The 17,143-nt window shown below is 29.6% G+C and overlaps 1 protein-coding gene across 1 annotated transcript in view; it reads right to left on the bottom strand.

Moving 5' to 3' along the window:
* Window positions 1-1,258: 1,258 nt before the first annotated feature.
* LOC106459275 (ribosome biogenesis protein BMS1 homolog) overlaps window positions 1,259-17,143 on the bottom strand; it is a 54,041-nt gene continuing 38,156 nt past the window's right edge. Inside the window, 10 exon segments of the mRNA XM_013918884.2 lie at window positions 1,259-1,489; window positions 2,079-2,234; window positions 4,091-4,266; window positions 5,464-5,515; window positions 7,211-7,306; window positions 9,066-9,188; window positions 10,907-10,965; window positions 12,284-12,464; window positions 14,065-14,183; window positions 14,186-14,252. Coding sequence (XP_013774338.1) covers window positions 1,283-1,489; window positions 2,079-2,234; window positions 4,091-4,266; window positions 5,464-5,515; window positions 7,211-7,306; window positions 9,066-9,188; window positions 10,907-10,965; window positions 12,284-12,464; window positions 14,065-14,183; window positions 14,186-14,252 — 1,236 coding nt within the window. The 3' untranslated portion in view covers window positions 1,259-1,282.

Genomic DNA, 17,143 nt, shown 5'->3' on the forward strand with positions numbered 1-17,143 from the left:
TGGTAAACGAAATAATAATTGGAAGTAAGTAAGTTTTTTTTCTCTTCCAGATTCGTAAAAAAATCTTACGTGATAGAAAACAAATGAATATTATTTTCGAAATCTGCGTAGCTGAATTATGGAAAATACGTTATTAAAACTAAAACAACTTTTATTAAATTTAAATTCGCAGGTATGTGTATTGTTCAGGGTTCTTGTCCAGGTGTTTCTTATTAATATATATAATACCAGTTCTTCGTACTTCACCTTAAATTAATCAATGAAAAACTTATTAATGTCCATAAGTTTCAACGAAGACTTTTCTTTGGTATATTTTGTACCACTTGAATTAAAATAAATATTTTTCTTTTCTCTCCCTTCTCGTTGAAATGTGCTTGGAAATATTTGTTAGATTTCAGATTTCTCGATTTACCAAATAAACACCTAAAATGTTTTAAAATAACAATATTCAACTATAATTGCTATGAGAGAAAAAAATTATGAAAAGAACACTTCCATAACTGCAAAAAAAAACTTCATTAAAGTACAAAACTAAAACGTCGGGGAATAAAATCGCAAACTTGTTTGAACAATGAGAGTATTTTTTCTATAATATTCACAACAAGGTAGGTGGCATGAGTATGTTATGTTTTTACAGTCTAATCATTATTCTGCCAAAAACCAACAATATTTTGACTAGAATTTACAAAACAAGTGTGTGAACACGTACACAGAAAATACAAGTCTAGACAAGTTCCAAGTTCATGTAATCAACTACAAGTACTTACTTTATCGGTACGAGATTGTAGGGTTTAAATTTGTAGTGTACATATTGGGATCAAAACGTCACCCAATTCGATGAAAAGGTAAAAAAATCTATTACAAATTTCAAATAACCGAATGGGCACACCTTATAAACTATTACCTAAATACTAGGTAGCAAAAGGTGCACCAGTATACCACAGATGATACTGGTGCTTTTATTATCTTATAATGTGTCTGATCTACCCAAGAATTCTTAGAAAATATCACCAAAGTGACCTTGTCAATTTAAGCTATTAAATAGGTTTTTTGTTCTGCCTACCTTAAAAGTTGTTGAAGAAGAGACTGCCTTCTGGTGGCTGATACAGTAAGTTAGCCATTAAGTATAAAAATTTCAAAACAATGCCAATTCAATGGGAGATACAAAAAACACACTGAGCAAAAAAAAGCTAATTAAAATAACAATTTATTACTGTAAAAATGACTTATACAATGTTACAAACAGAATATTACATCACTTGAAACATTAGTTTTTCACAAACTAGCCAGCTCTTTTTTCATTTTTTTTCCCCATTTTACTTAACACTCGAAATATTCGTTTCTTTAATTCTTTCTCTCTTCTGTCTCGTTTCTTTTCTTCTTGTCGACAGAGTTTCTTGTGAGTTTTTACTCTATTTCTCATGGCGAGCTTTTCTTTAAAACGTTTCTCAGAGTGCACAGTTTTCAAAATTTTCATCAAATTTGCAACCTAAAAATTATTTGGAAACAATGTTCAATTACATATACTTCCTATAAAAAACATTTCAATTATGACTGTACAGTCTTAAAAGTAAATCATTCCACTTCACCCACAGCCACAAGAAAAGACTATTCTTTTAACAAGTTCTACTTCCTGAAGAAGTTTTTAACCAAAAGAAAAAAATCTCTCAAACTTTAATAGCAAATTATACTTCATTTTGGTGATTGAAATACACCAAAATTGTCCATAACAACTAACAAAAACCTATAAATTATGATATCAATGCTTAATTTGAAATTCTAAATCAAATTCAACAGTAAAAAAACAACTAGAACTTAGAATGACCATCTTTATTCTTAGAAATACTTTACAATTCATTGTTCCTTTTTGCAGTCAGTAGAAGTTATAAACTTTATATGTATATTATCAGGTTTTACAGTAAAAAAATTTCTGATATGCAAATTATAAAATTTTCTACATAAATTACAAAGAAATCTTCCCTTTTTAGAAGTAAAATTCAAATTATAGGCAGCTTTGTAAATTTAAGTAAAAAAAGAGTTGGAAACAATATAAACTTTATGTAATTTTAGCACTTTACCTTTCTTTCCTGAGGCTCTCGTATGACAGCAACTCGAGAAAGCCCTGGATTCTGTTTCTTTGCCTTGTTTTTGGGTTTATCTTTGTACGGTAACCGTTTCTGGAGTTCGCGTGGGACAAAAAGAGATGAGAAGTGGTGCTTTTTTCTCTGGACAGCCTACAGAGAACAAAAAACAAGTCACTTCCAGTCATCATTTCATGAATTTTAATAAAGGCACAACTTCATTAATATTTTAAATATCTGTGGCACAATACATTTCATAGCTTAGATAAAATGAAGAGATACTGGTCTCTCTCTCTATTCTTTATTTTTGAAAGTTTCATTTTTAGAATCACTTGCATTACAAGAACCCACGGCTTATGTATTTTTAAGAAAACGATTCACCAACTGCCCTTTTAGGACAATTAAGAATTGTACAGCTTATTTCACACTTAAAAGCTTAGTGAAAATTTAAAGTATCATTTTAAACTGGAAAGGCCCATAAAACTTTTGACTTTTTGAAAAGTTATCAAAGATCATTATGAAATAACATATTAAGGTGTTACTAGGACTGTGCAAAATGTCTACGATCATAAACTTAAAAAATCACTATGCTACTGTAATTATGTCAAATTATTTTTAAAAGGTAATTAGTGAAATGTTAACAAAATATGAGGATCCGGTAAATAATAACAATGAACTGATAAACACTTCAAATCATCTAGAAATAACATAAAAGACATTCCAGAAATCCCACAAAACTTAAAATATTGGTTGGTTAACCAGTAAGAATAATGGTCAAAAATGTAATCATTATGACAGCATCATTTTAAGGTGTTTTTAACTAATGATACAGTATACATTTAAATTAAAAGATGAATTAGTGTATGTTTTATATTTGTAACACCAATAAAAAAATCTTGCTGGTACATCATAAGAAAGACTGGTTAACAACCAAGGTTATTCTTCATTTTACAACTAGTAAAAATAACACAGACCTGCAATTTTAAACTTCGTAAAAGTTGTTTTGGTTTTAATAATGGATTTTCCATAATTCAGCTACACACATTTGTAGAATATTTTTTTTTCTATCCTGTAAGGATTTTTTACAAATCGGGAAGAAAAACTATTACTTAGATCCAATTATTATTTTTTACCACAATGAAAATTTTTTATTATTATGTTTATGTTTGGGTTCTGGAATTATCAATAAGACTCTCATATTGCAAGTAGTCTACAGAAATCTATAGCCAGTGGTTAGCAACATTTTAAGCACAACAAAATGTGACCCAATATCAATGAGTCGGATTGAGTACATATGACATTTTGTGAAAAATCTGTATGCGATGGAGAAAAATGGATATCATTTTCGGATTCAGCGTACAGAAATTACTGTAGTACACGTACAAATTTCAAGACAATAAAACCATCACAGGCCTGTGTAATTAATCAAAGGATGAATTTGGTGGTGTAGTGTAGGTACACTGAATAAAGCAAGTAAAAAAAATAGAGGGATTCATCACCTTCCAACTGTTGTACACGGCTCTGAAGGTTTCTTTAATTTTTTCTCATAGTTTTCTCATACTGACAGGTCATTATTAAAATGGCTATAGACTTGACTTTTGATTTACTGAATCGCTTAGAAGATTCACATAAAAAAAAAGTTAAAGTATATGTTTTATTGACAAGTAGTGTTAAAAGCTATTAGTTTTAGCCATATGTTCATCCAAGCCATTCTAATGCCGTTTTACTGTTTACTCGGTAAATAATGAATCAACTACTTTGAAACTTTTAACTTAATAAAACAAATAAAAATAACAATGTAAAGAAAATTGTAAAATCTCCACAGAATTCAGGATCACAGTTTTACACAGATTATCAAAGTATACATTGAACACTAGCAAGTCATTCAGTTACACAAATATCACAGAACAGGTAAAATATTTATCCATTTTTGTATACTACTACAAAAACGTGTAAATATTTTCCTTGCAAATGACTATATTTTAACATTATTAAGTAATTTCATTTACAGTATATAAAGAATCTGTAGACACAGGGGCATGTAGTCCTTTCTCAAAACGAAGCCTTCCCACAGTTTTCATGCCTTGCCATTTTTCTTTCTGTTCTTGTGGTAACAGTAGAGATGTCACTGTAGTAAAAAACCTTGGAACTGTGACACTATACCACGTTCGAAGGAAGACAATATCTATGGAAAAAACACATTTATTATGACCTCGTTAACCACATAACGACAATAACAAAAGTGGCAGTTTATTGGTTACAACTAAAAACAAAATTGTGTAATGTTATTTAAATATATATATACAAAATTAAAGCAGAAAATAAAGAATTTTTCAACATATATCAAAATCTCAATGTGTGTGTGTGTGTGTGTTCAGAACTGCATAAGAAATGCAATAAAATTACAATAATATTTTCAGACTAATAATAATACATGAATTAGATCAGTAATGCTTTGAACATACCTTGCATCAAAGATGAACATTTATAATACATGAAGATTATCTGCTACGTAAGTGCAACGTGAAAGAGTCAACTGAAAAGTACATTACACTAAGCACAATAGTTTAACACTCCTGGAACTTTCATAATACGAAAGCTATGGATACGGATGAAGTAAGGACGCTAGCCTAAATTACTGATCATTAGAAGAGTAAAAAATGGTCCAGTTATTAAATATTGGGGATTGAGAATCAATAAAAATTGGTTACCATCCCAAAATGAAAACATTTAGACCCGCATACCACCAGAGGCTGCAATATTATTAATGCTCTGGCATTCACGATAATTTACAACCAACGTCTAAATGTGTGTGTTTTTCTTGTGCTAGTTATCATAAAAAATGGTAATAATTACAGAAATGCACGTCTAAAGGATCAAAGTTCAGAAAAAAATTTAATTATGTTAGAGGTGGTCAGTAAAAATGAAAGTCTCTTGTTTTTCATACTCTGGACATTAATTAGAATGTTGTTACGTCAACACCAGTCTTCTAGCAAGAATCATTTGTTACAAGTTTCAACAACAGGTGACAAAAACCATAATTAAAGAAAGTCAACTGCAAGCAACACTAATTTTGAACAACATGTCATAATCAAGTCCCAAATACTCACAGTTATTAGCACCCTATCATCTTAACATAAAGAGCAGTCGATGCATTACATAACTATTTTTTACTTTCTATTGTACCCACCCAATATGTGTTTTTAAATACATTGGTAGTCAACAACCGTTTTATGAACCATATTTTATTGAACAACAAATGCTTCTCTGTTATACTAAGATATAACTAACAGGCAAACACAATCAATCTATAAAATGTAGTCATACAAATTGGCTTTGATTTTTGTATTCTAATATAAAAACTACATATTTTGAATCTTACCACTTAAAAGAATTTTATCTTCAAATGAGGCTCGGAAAGCTCCATCTGGTGCCTGGATAAGATAAATTAAAACAGATACATGTATATTTAATAATTTACCATATACCTTTTCAACAGGCTTAATTAAAACAACCAGTTTTGATACGTCGCTGAGAACAGCATTGCCGTAGCATAAGAATGTCAGGTATAAAGAAAAAAATTTAATTTTACATTTTCATTGTTAAGTCATACAAAAAATAAAATTTTATTCTTGATGTAGCATTAACAAGCACTGATAAAACTGTCAGGAAAGTAGAACCAAGGTAATGAATCGAGAAAAATACACACAAGTAACAACATAAACAATGAAGTATGGGTAAAGTGGAAATTATTCCTTTAATGACTGTTGGAGAGCTAAATGTACCAGTCAATCTTTTCTTGTTCCTACAGTACAAATCTTTAACTAAATTGCATAAAACTTGGAATACCATTTTGAAACAAAACAACAAAAAAAACTCCTTTCTGCCTTAGTCTTTATTCTTTCTTATACCTGAGCAGAAAGTTCCATTTTATATGTCCAACTAGTTTGAACATCATATTCATCAATGTTCTTTTTCTAATTCTTTATTTTGCCATTTGAAGCAGTCAGCTTCAAGCTGTGAATTGTACAAGACATAACTGGCTGATAAAAACGTTTACCATTTTGAAGAGTGATACCATTACTGATTATACAAACACACATCAGTCCATTTAATATTACAACAATGTAGCGAATTACACATATTGTTGATGACTTCACATGTACTTGGAGGGATTACACAAACACCCATCAGTCCATTTAATATTACAACAATGTAGTAAATTACAAATATTGTTGATGACTTCACATGTACTTGGAACAATTACACAAACACCCATCAGTTGATTTAATATTACAACAATGTAGCAAATTACAAATATTGTTGATGACTTCACATGTACTTGGAGCGATTACACAAACATCCATCAGTTGAGTTAATATTACAACAATGTAGCAAATTACACATATTGTTGATGACTTCACATGTACTTGGAGCGATTACACAAACATCCATCAGTTGATTTAATATTACAACAATTTAGTGAATTACATATTGTTGATGACTTCACAGTACTTGGAGTAAAGAAAACACCCATCAGTCTGTTTAGTATTATAACAATATAGAGAGTGTTAAATATTGGTGATGACTTTGTGCAGTTAACATACATAAAAAACTACAGTTGCAAATAATTATTCGTACTTAGCTTTTGATATAGTATATATATCATCATTACAATACACTTTACGAAATTGTAATTGTTCTTTGACCTCACACGGTGATATGTTGCTTTTAAATTTTCAATCATAAAAACTAACACTTCCAACAATAAATGGATTTTGTAAGTTACAAATCAAGTGGCATAGCTCAAAAATACTGCAATCTTGTTCTCACTATAAAAAAAATCAAATGAAGTCTGAGACTTGCAACCAGGAAAGACCTAACTGTCAACTAGAACATCAGTCTGGTTAGCAATCACAGATTCAAATTCTAACTGATCTCTGATTTTACCACTTTAGTGAAAAATGAGATATATGTATGACACTACTGTTGACAGAAATAATCCCAAATTTTCATGTAAGCTAAAACAAAACACCACTAATATACAAATACCATACTATTAAAAGCACATAATACAACATTTCCATTACATCAAATTTTGGTTAAGCTTAAAATACCTTGATACTTACTCTTATAGCCTTCTTAATCTGTCCTCTTATCCCACTTACTGTTCTTAGTGAGGCACCCTCAAACTTGGTGACTTCCAAAACAGAATTGAACATTCCCTGCAAAACATGGATAAAATAATAAGTTTAATACAATACTAGAGGGCATTACAGAAGAGAGAAGACATTGAATAAAATAATAACTATTAGATTGAGTAAGACTGATAATAAAAATAAGACGGCAAAGTTTTAACTACAGAGTTTAGTGGTGTAAACTGTATTACAAAGTTAACTTAAACATACTACACATAATGGTACTTTAGGGTTAGCTATAATTCAACTTGCTGGTAAATCCTAAAACAGGTTAACATATTGTTTTATTAAATAAATACAAATCTAAAGATTAGTTTGTCTCCTCGTGTTTTAAGGATTAGCTTGTGTACTTGAACTTAGATCCATTAGTTTAAATTCAGTCTAGGCTACAGTTATAGGTAGGTTATAATATAAATCAAGATAAATACATTGTATTATTAACATTATGTATACATTAAAGTAAAGAACAGTTATTGTCACTTCTAATAAAGTTATATTTCTAAATTCTATACAATTAAAGATAAACTTAATTACTTTAGTATGAAGACAATGTAGTGATAAATAACTAATATAATTGATTTTAAACCCTATAACCCAAGCACTTTTGAAAGGTCCACCTTTCAAATGCACTCAAGTTATAAGTATTTTATCATTTTGTATCAAGACTTGTTGAATCTACGTGTTTTTCTGACATCATGAATTGATTCTTAAACATTAGGCTTAACAATAACAGTGTTAATAATAGGTTATTGGTATTTGGTTTTAAGTATTTATTTTCAGGCTATAAGTATAAATACAATGGTTAAGACTAGTGCCTGAATATAACGTTCACAGTTTGTTAGGTGTAATGTGTTGATAAAGGCATTTAAAGAAAAGGGTTGTAACTTAATTTTGTCAGGGATAATGCCCAGAATTAACTGTGGGAATAAAGTTATAAGTAGGTCACTAGGGCTAAATTCTAGGCTTAGGTTAGTATGTAAGGATGAGCATATTGGCTGCTTGGACTCGTGGGAACAGTTCAATGTAAGAAGGGAGCTTTTTAGAATGGATGGTTTACATTTATGTAAGATAGAGGCTGGCTTGTTTGCTAGGGCTAATAATTCTGCTGTAAAGGAAGTTTTAAACTAGGACTAGACAGTGGTGAGGGGGAGGAAAACTGAATGCAAAAGAATAAAAGGCAGAGAAAAGTTTAGCACAGGAAATGAGCATAGAAGTAGTTATAAGGGTAGGCTTAATTGTTCCTGCTGTAATACTAGAAGTATAATAAATAAAATAGATGACTTTAGAGCACTGATAGGAATGGAGGATTTTGATATAAACGGAATAACTGAAACATGGTTAAACATAGATGATTTTGATGACAGAATTTTCTTTAAGGAGTCAACAATGAGTTTCATGGGTGAATTCTCACTTAATTCGTTATTTTCCTGGTGGTAAACTAGGAAAAGTGTTTGTGTTCAGTTCACCATTTAAAATTTAACAGAAGTGTTAAACAATCTATTAAAACAAAAAGAATAATTTCATTTGAGAGTTCAAACAACTAGTCTGTCATCAAGATCATTTTCAACACTTTTTGAATCAGTTCATTATTTTTCAGACAGAGGACGATGAAACATTACTAAAATCAACAAAAACATTGCACTAACAACTCTTAAAAAGAGGAATTTGTTGCACCGAGGAACATGCTTGTATTTATCATAGTAATAGCCGTGTATTCTATCTGGTGTTACACTACTTTGGAAACACTCTTTGAGTGCACCTGGTATATGAACTAAAAGGACTTCACCTTTATGAAAGCAGTTTTCTTGTAGATCTTGAAAGGTGTACCGATTAGCTTTAGTTTCTTGACAATTTGTGCAGACTTATCTAGGTCTAAAACAACACCAGTAGCTGCTATGCGGAAATCAACCTGGTTAAAAAAACATATGAAGAATAATGAAATGTGCACATTTTAATCTCTCATCTAACTCAACAACAAATTTTTAACTGGTTCTACTCAGGACAAAAGCATTTCACCAAATGGCCAACAACTTCGATTGAGATATTTTGTAGTGAAAATGAAAAACAACTTTTGGAAAATTATATTTGTGTCTCACAGAAGTGCTGTTTGGAAATACCTGGACAAATATTACTGTATCTACTGAAGAATAGAAGTCTGTATCCACCTTTTGTAAACTGTTTAAGCCTAATAACACAGTTACAATGCCTTCTTTGTAATTTCATTGAATTTTGACATTTATTAGAGTTCAATTTTTACTAACAGGCAAATTTACTACTTGTTAAAGAGCTATGAACTATTAAGAATTAATAATATTTACTGAACAAAGCCAAGTTATCATTCAAACATAAATATTTTAACAAAGTCAATTAACCAAAGAAAGAAATTTATATTTTTCTTTGTATTCTGACTAAGATGATTTTTCCAATTTCTAGATTTCATAAATTAAATGAAAATCCAACATTTACTTTTAGCACAAAGCTACACAAGGGCTATCTGTGCTCTGCCCACCACGAGTATCGAAACCCGGATTCTAGTGTTGTAAGTCCGCAGATATACCGTTGTGCCACTGGGGGGCTTTACTTTTAGTATTTTACATTTTTGTATATGTGGTGGAGGTCATAATAAATCAAATCATTTATATTTTGTATTGACTTTCGTACAAAATAAACAGGAATATTCATTTTGATTAATTCCCACCAAATTACCAGTCACAATATATGTGGGAATAGAAATAGAAGATGCACCCAGTGCCCTTCTGGTAAAGAAGATAAAAAGAAATATAAGCACTTATTCTTATAGCTTTATTTTGTATTGGACATTTGCAGAAATAGCAAATAACTGTCTTTGTTTTTTGTGGCAATAAATATTTTTTAATATAATTGACTTACTATAGAATTACAACTTGAAATACTTTTTTTTTTCATAAGATTAAGTATTACACCTTTGCATGTGGCAAGTATTTTTGTTGAAGATTCTTAACAAATAATCATGTTCAAGTTTAACATACTAATAAGCAAGTTAACTCCTTAAACCCAAGCAGACACTGCCAGCATCCACCCAAAACATCCTGATTTTCCCATCAAACGAGGACAGTGTCCAATTACATTTATGTCTCTCTGGCTGAAAACTAATTCAAACCATGTTATTATCCACCTTTTATAAATAGGTATGGTGATAATTATTAGGAGATCATGAAAATAATGGGTTTAAAGAGCTAAAAGAAATTAAGGGAAAGTGAATTTCTCTCACCTTTTCTGAATGCTAAGAGCATTCTTATAAAATTTAACCTTTATCTGAAGAACAAAACCAATTTCAAATTCTTGTGTTTGGCTCTCATCCAGTTAAGCTATGCTAAGATTCAGCATAGAGTTATGTTTTAAAGAACAAAGCGCTTCAGATATATATACATATTTTATATATACTCTTCTGTTATATTAAACACTGTTTTAAAATTTTACATTAAGTGAAAAAATTATAATCACTCATTATTCTTACTATAAACTTCATGCATCAGGAAGAAAAAAATGCCAGTATCACTACAATCATTTCCATGAACTCACACAACAGATTTTAGTCCAAGAAACATCCTTATATCTGCAATACCAAAATAACTTTGAAATACCTACACTGACTTCACTGACAGACTGTAATGCTAGAAGACCAGTTCCTTGAGGTGTCACTGGACCTTTCAAAAATGTAAAAAAAAAATAGTTTCAAATATTTATAAATAGATGGTTAAATTTAAGTAAAGACTAAAATCCCTTGTAAGCAATGATAATTTATAATAAGGAGTATGATTATAATTTGGCATGTTACAAAACATTCAACAAAATCATGTTCCAAAGCCTCCTCAGAGTGCCAAGTTTTAATACACATTTAATGAAACAGAGAATGACGTAACAACCATAAAATACTATTTACATATACAGACTATATATATAATAAACAACATTTTTCACAGCAGACAATCCAGTGCTGCATAGTAGCATGCAATTTTTAATTTGTAAATAGTTTCTCATCACATGCTTTAAAGAATGCTTTAATACTGTGATATCATTATTATTATTCCTTAAAGATTTGTGTTTATAAGTTTACATGATAGGCATCATTGTTTGATGTTACTATGTGACTGTAATAAACTTATTAAAATCACGAAAAATAAATTAAGCTATTTTATTGTGCTGAAATGTATTGATAATAATAAGATTGTAACCTATTGGATCTTTAAACACATTTTTCTAAATTATCTATGCACGAAAATGCTTGTAGAACCATGACCTTGGTAGCTACAGGGTCCCTAATATTATAGCAGTTACACATTTTAATGTAAGTACTACCAATCCTGCAATTAATTCCACTAATTACTTCTACTAATTACTTATTATTACTTAATTCCACTAATTACTTATGCATTTTATATTAAAAATATTTTTTATAGTGAGTATTGTTACAGGCAAAAAACCTACGCTGGTAGTGAATGGTATAAAAACAAGTTGGTAATTTGAGGAGTAACGCCTTTTTATTAAGTAAGTTTCCATGTAGCAGTTATTAGTAATAAGTGTATTTAGTCAAGCCCAGCTCACTTACAATTAAGATGTTTCAAAATAATTCATTTTTTAACATCTGAAAAAAAAAGTGAAAATTTTAGCAATTTTTTTTAAGATGTGCCCAATGTGAGCTATTACAACTAAATAAGTTTCTTATTCCTCATTCAGTGTAACAGTTACTTGTAAACGTGAAAATAATCCACTTGAAAGCCTGGAGAATATTACAACATGCACACACATATATAAAGCATCAAGCATTCTGATTGTCCTTATTACTCAGAGGCCAGAAAAACCTAACATTTTGCAGAATTCTTAAATAATAAAACTTTCACTTTACTTTAAATACTATCACAATATGACATTTTAACAATTTGTTATAATTCTTTCAACAATAATGCATGTTGAAGACACAACACAATTTTAGGAATTATATTTTAAAAATAACAAACAACTTACCCCAGAACGACATCATACAATGAAGGTGTTGTGGAGTGTATTTCAAAAGTCTGTTTCGACCATTGTGATCAACAACAGAGAAGAGTGGGATGGTTTGAAAACGTCTCCAACCAAGAGATATGATCAGAGGATCTCTAGTTTTGAGAATACGCTTATACCACCTATGCTTCTTGAGTCGGGCCTTAAATAAAAATGATTTTTGATCTTAAAGATTAATATGCTTCAGCAAATCAATAAAGGAGAACAGACTGCCAACCCAAAAGCCACGTATTTACACAAAAAACACTTTTTCTTAATGCAATTTGATAAAGGCTAAACTATTCATTCACACAATAGGTAAATGATATTCCAAGCAGATATATTCTATCTAGCATTAAGGTTGAACAGGTCTTTAACTACTACGAATACATACTGAAATAAGTTTTGATGCAAAAAAACAACAAACCAGAAGTATCACAAAAAAAAAAAAGATGACTTCTGGCCTAATAATACTTCTGTCAAAATGTTGATTCAAGAATCTCTCTCAATTTCTATAGTTTCTTCTTTCTTTTTGAGTTTGTTTTGTACCAAATAAAAGTTTCTAGGCCTTTTCTTTTGAAAACTACAAGAAATTACCACCCAAGTTAAACTAATTTTTGTGTATTTTGTATTCATTCTCAATTTTTTTTTTATTAGTATACTTTTATTATAAGCATTTTTACATTAGCTTAATATACGTATTTAGGACTAACCGAAATCTTTTAAGCTGGTTGAACCTCACAAGATATTAATGGGATTATGGCCACAGATATTGTTAACAGTGAGGGTACCCAACTGATGAAACAATGTATTCTAATCTTTTTTTTAAAAAAAGGTGCATTTATTTGGCTATACTGATTTCCAGGTTGTTTTTAGATTTGTTCTAAGTACATAGCTTGCTCCAATAGGAATTTAATATTCATAACAATAATCCACAAAAGTTTCCACTGGCAATAATGAAAATGGAGTGCTTATCTTTCTTTTATTCTGGAAATAACTACAATCAGCTGGAAGCAAGAATATTCAACTAATTATTTTATCAGGGGATCATTTCAAAAATCATATAGTATATTCCATATATGAGTATTATATGAAAAACAAAATCCCTTGTGTTTAAACTTATATCTAGAACCTCAATATTAAAATCAAAAATATTCAATGTTTATATACAACTTAAAGATAATAGACTTTTTCATATTAAAAAAAAAAACCTGGAATAATTTTACTCACAGTAGACACAGGCCACTACTTGACATTGTAATGTTTTTAAACAAATTTCTTGTCTAAACAAAAAGATTAATCTGATAAAAGATTAAGGTTATCAAATTTAGAATAACATAATGCTGTTAAGTACAAGTACAGTACACTAACTCTTTATCAGGATTCGTCTATTGAAAATACAGAACAGATATGTGGTCATACCATCAACTTTAATGTACTTCTACAAGCAACAAAGCAAAGTTATATAAAATCTAAAATGCAAACATGATAGTCACGTTAATGTTTCATTCACCTACCTTAACATGGTCACAGCAAATGTCACTTAATTATTTGTAAGTGTTGTTCAAGAATTCTTTCACACAGCACATTATACTAGGAGACTCGTATATATAAGACACAATGATTTGTAATCATAATATATCTGAAGAAGACAGACCAATACTCTATCGAAACATGTAGTATGTATTAAATTTTTTCATTATGTTTACAAATCGTTGTCTTATATATATTCTAACAATTCCTGTACAGTTTGAGACACTCACCTGAACATAACCCATTCTATCTTCTCCATTGAGAAGGCTCCCGAGAATTGTAGGATAAGTTGGATCAAAATTCAAAACAAACTCTGCTGGCATGTTCTCAAGCTCTACACGTACATACATCCTGGCCGAAAACCTTCATACTGTACGCGTACTTCATCTTCCATTGCCTCAAATTCAGATTTATTCAACTGAATAAGACAAATTGATTTATTTTTAATTACAAGATCTAATTTATTCTTGCTAAACCAAATTAACATTTTATTTCTGTTGAAAAAAGCTGAAAAATGTCATTTTTAATATAAACTAAATTAACACACATTATTTAGGATATACTATGAGCTTTACTTTTTTTTTTTACCTGGATGATTTTTATTCACAAATGATAAAACAGTAATTACATTTGGTTATTTAAACTCAATTCAAAGAACAGTGATTTAAGATTTTGTTTTTAAACAAAATAACCTCCTTTTAACTCTTTCACACCCAGATGGGTGCAGTCAAAATTGCACCATTGAAGAAAAAAAAAAAACTTATAGAAAATAAACTTGTAGTCATTGTTTCACACACTGAAAAAAACCTTTAGAGTTCAAATTTATTCAATAGAGGTATTTAATTTATACTCAAAAATCACAAATTTTGATTTTGGGGTGATTTCGGAAAACTCCCAACGAAATCATTAGAGTTTGTGATTTTCTGAAGTTTTTCTGAACAAAATATGGTACTCATAGCCTTCAAGGTGGAAAGTTTTGAACGAAATAATTTGTCCTTGTAACTTGACTAGAAGTGTAATTTCTAGCCAACCACATTTCTGAACCTTGATTGTATGGTGTGATTGCTTATATCTCAGCTTCAAAAAGCCATAGACTACTCATCTGAACGCATTATGAAAGCTCCTTTTGAACTGTAAAAGCCAATAAGGCTTCTCAAAAGAGATCTGGAAAAGTGAAAAAAGCTTAGCTTGATAATATGTTGCAAGAAGAAAAGGTGTTTCTGAACATGTTCCATCACAATTATAGTTCTGATTTTTTTTAAAGCTTGCTTTACAATTTTATGCATGAATTAAGATGTGTGTGTGTGTGTGTGTGGAAAAAGATAAGGTAGGCCTAGTTAAATTATTTAGCATCTGATTGTATATAGTTTCTTTTTGCTGACAAGAATGCCGTGTTAGGTCTTGTTTGTATTAGGCCATAACAGCTTAAGTAACTGTTTGATTATGCAAAGCAAACTGCCCCCAAAAATTTTTTAAATATATACAAATAATTATAAAATGGATTTAAAATCACATATACTAAATGTAAGCTTGTAATTAACAACTGAAAAATCAATAATTAATATCTACAACAAAGATATGCATTTGTATCTGTTTCTTAAAAAAACGTATCACAATGAAATATTTTCAAAATTTAAAATGGGTGAATTCACAAAAACATCACATATAAAAGTATTTTACTTGCAGAAGCTATATAATCTGAAGACAGTAATAATGTAGTTTCAAACTACTTTGTACAGTAGTTTTTCTTTTGTTTTTTTGCAGTGCAATAAAATAAACCATATAGCAGGTGCATCAATTTGATACCCGAGTTTCACAGATTTAATAACATGTATACATAATACATATTTTCTTTTCCATAACCTCAGTAACCAATTAATTTATTTTTTTTGTGTTCTAAGAAGCATATTTGAAAGTTACAGGAAATTTATTTTGAACCTCAAATTTTTGAAAGTTAATGATACTTAGAGAAGAGCATCAAAGAATTTTATCCGAGTGCAAACAGCTTTAGTACACAGTGAGTAGTATCAATCTCTTTTTTTTTTAAACTGTATTTTTTATCTATTGTTATATATTTCTAAGAAAAGTGTCTAAAATTTAAATATTATAAGTTTCTCAGCTTAACCTAATAAAACTTTGCTAAAATAAAACTTAAAATTTCACTAGCTTGAGTGCACTGTGAAACACTACACTACACTTTTAAATTAGTAAGCAAATGTTAACAAAATTTGGCAGTTTATCAGTAAACACTACAATGCTCTCGTATGCAAAATATCTAATTTGTTTATTAAGTCTTAAGGTTTTTAAAGCAATGTTTCTCTCATGCTTTTTTTTTTCACATCTTGCCTATCTATCATGCAAAATACTTTTATGCATCAGAAAATTTCGAAAATTTCATGTCCAAATAGTTATCAAATGCTTCTTAAGAAAAAAACTTTATATTTTATCTGTTATTTTCAGTAATTAATCTCTGTACGGGTTCAGTAAATTGGACCGATCTCGCAACCACCATAAAAAATTAGGAAATAAACATTAATTTTGCATCTTTCGTTCTAGAATGAACACAAATTATAACATGAAAACATAAATGTTCAGACAAAATAGCTTAAATCTCATAAGATTATACATTTATATATATAGGTATATATATATTTTTTATATTGACCTTTCACCTGTGTCTGGCTAACAATACAGAAGTTACAATGACGCGGCTCACATGCACTTATGTTACCGCATCAAATAACATAAAGGTGACCTTTGGTCTATACAAAGTAACTTGTCTTAGCTGTGTTTTAGTCGACTAGTATTTTGTAAAATACAGTCACATTTCAATTATTATACATTATATATGTATATAGATTATTGCTATTTTGAAATGAGTTCTTAAAGTTTTTTTCCTAAAACATAGAACAGTAAATAAAGAAGTAAAGCAAACAATTATGTCTTCTAGGTGCAGTATTTGCACTCGGTTGCTAAGCCTTTAAAAATTTGAACAAAATTATGAAACAAAATGTTATTTTTAGGTTTTATACATACACTTGAATAACTAAAAAATCATAAATTACCACATCAATACCATAGAAATCAACTATATTTTATCAAGCTTAGTAACTAAGACGTATTTTACTCTAAAAATATATATGAAATTTCGAGCAGACTAAAGAAACAACCTACCTCATTGAAACCTTGATTTAAAAGAAAGAAATGACACTAGGTACATTAGAAAGGCTTAGAAAACCACAAGGGGGACATTCTAAGCTTCTGATTGGTTATTCATGTCATATATAAAAGTAGGTGTTTATAAAGGAG

This window comes from Limulus polyphemus, unplaced genomic scaffold (genome assembly GCF_000517525.1).
Source record: "Limulus polyphemus unplaced genomic scaffold, Limulus_polyphemus-2.1.2 Scaffold584, whole genome shotgun sequence".
Lineage (NCBI taxonomy): Eukaryota > Metazoa > Arthropoda > Merostomata > Xiphosura > Limulidae > Limulus > Limulus polyphemus.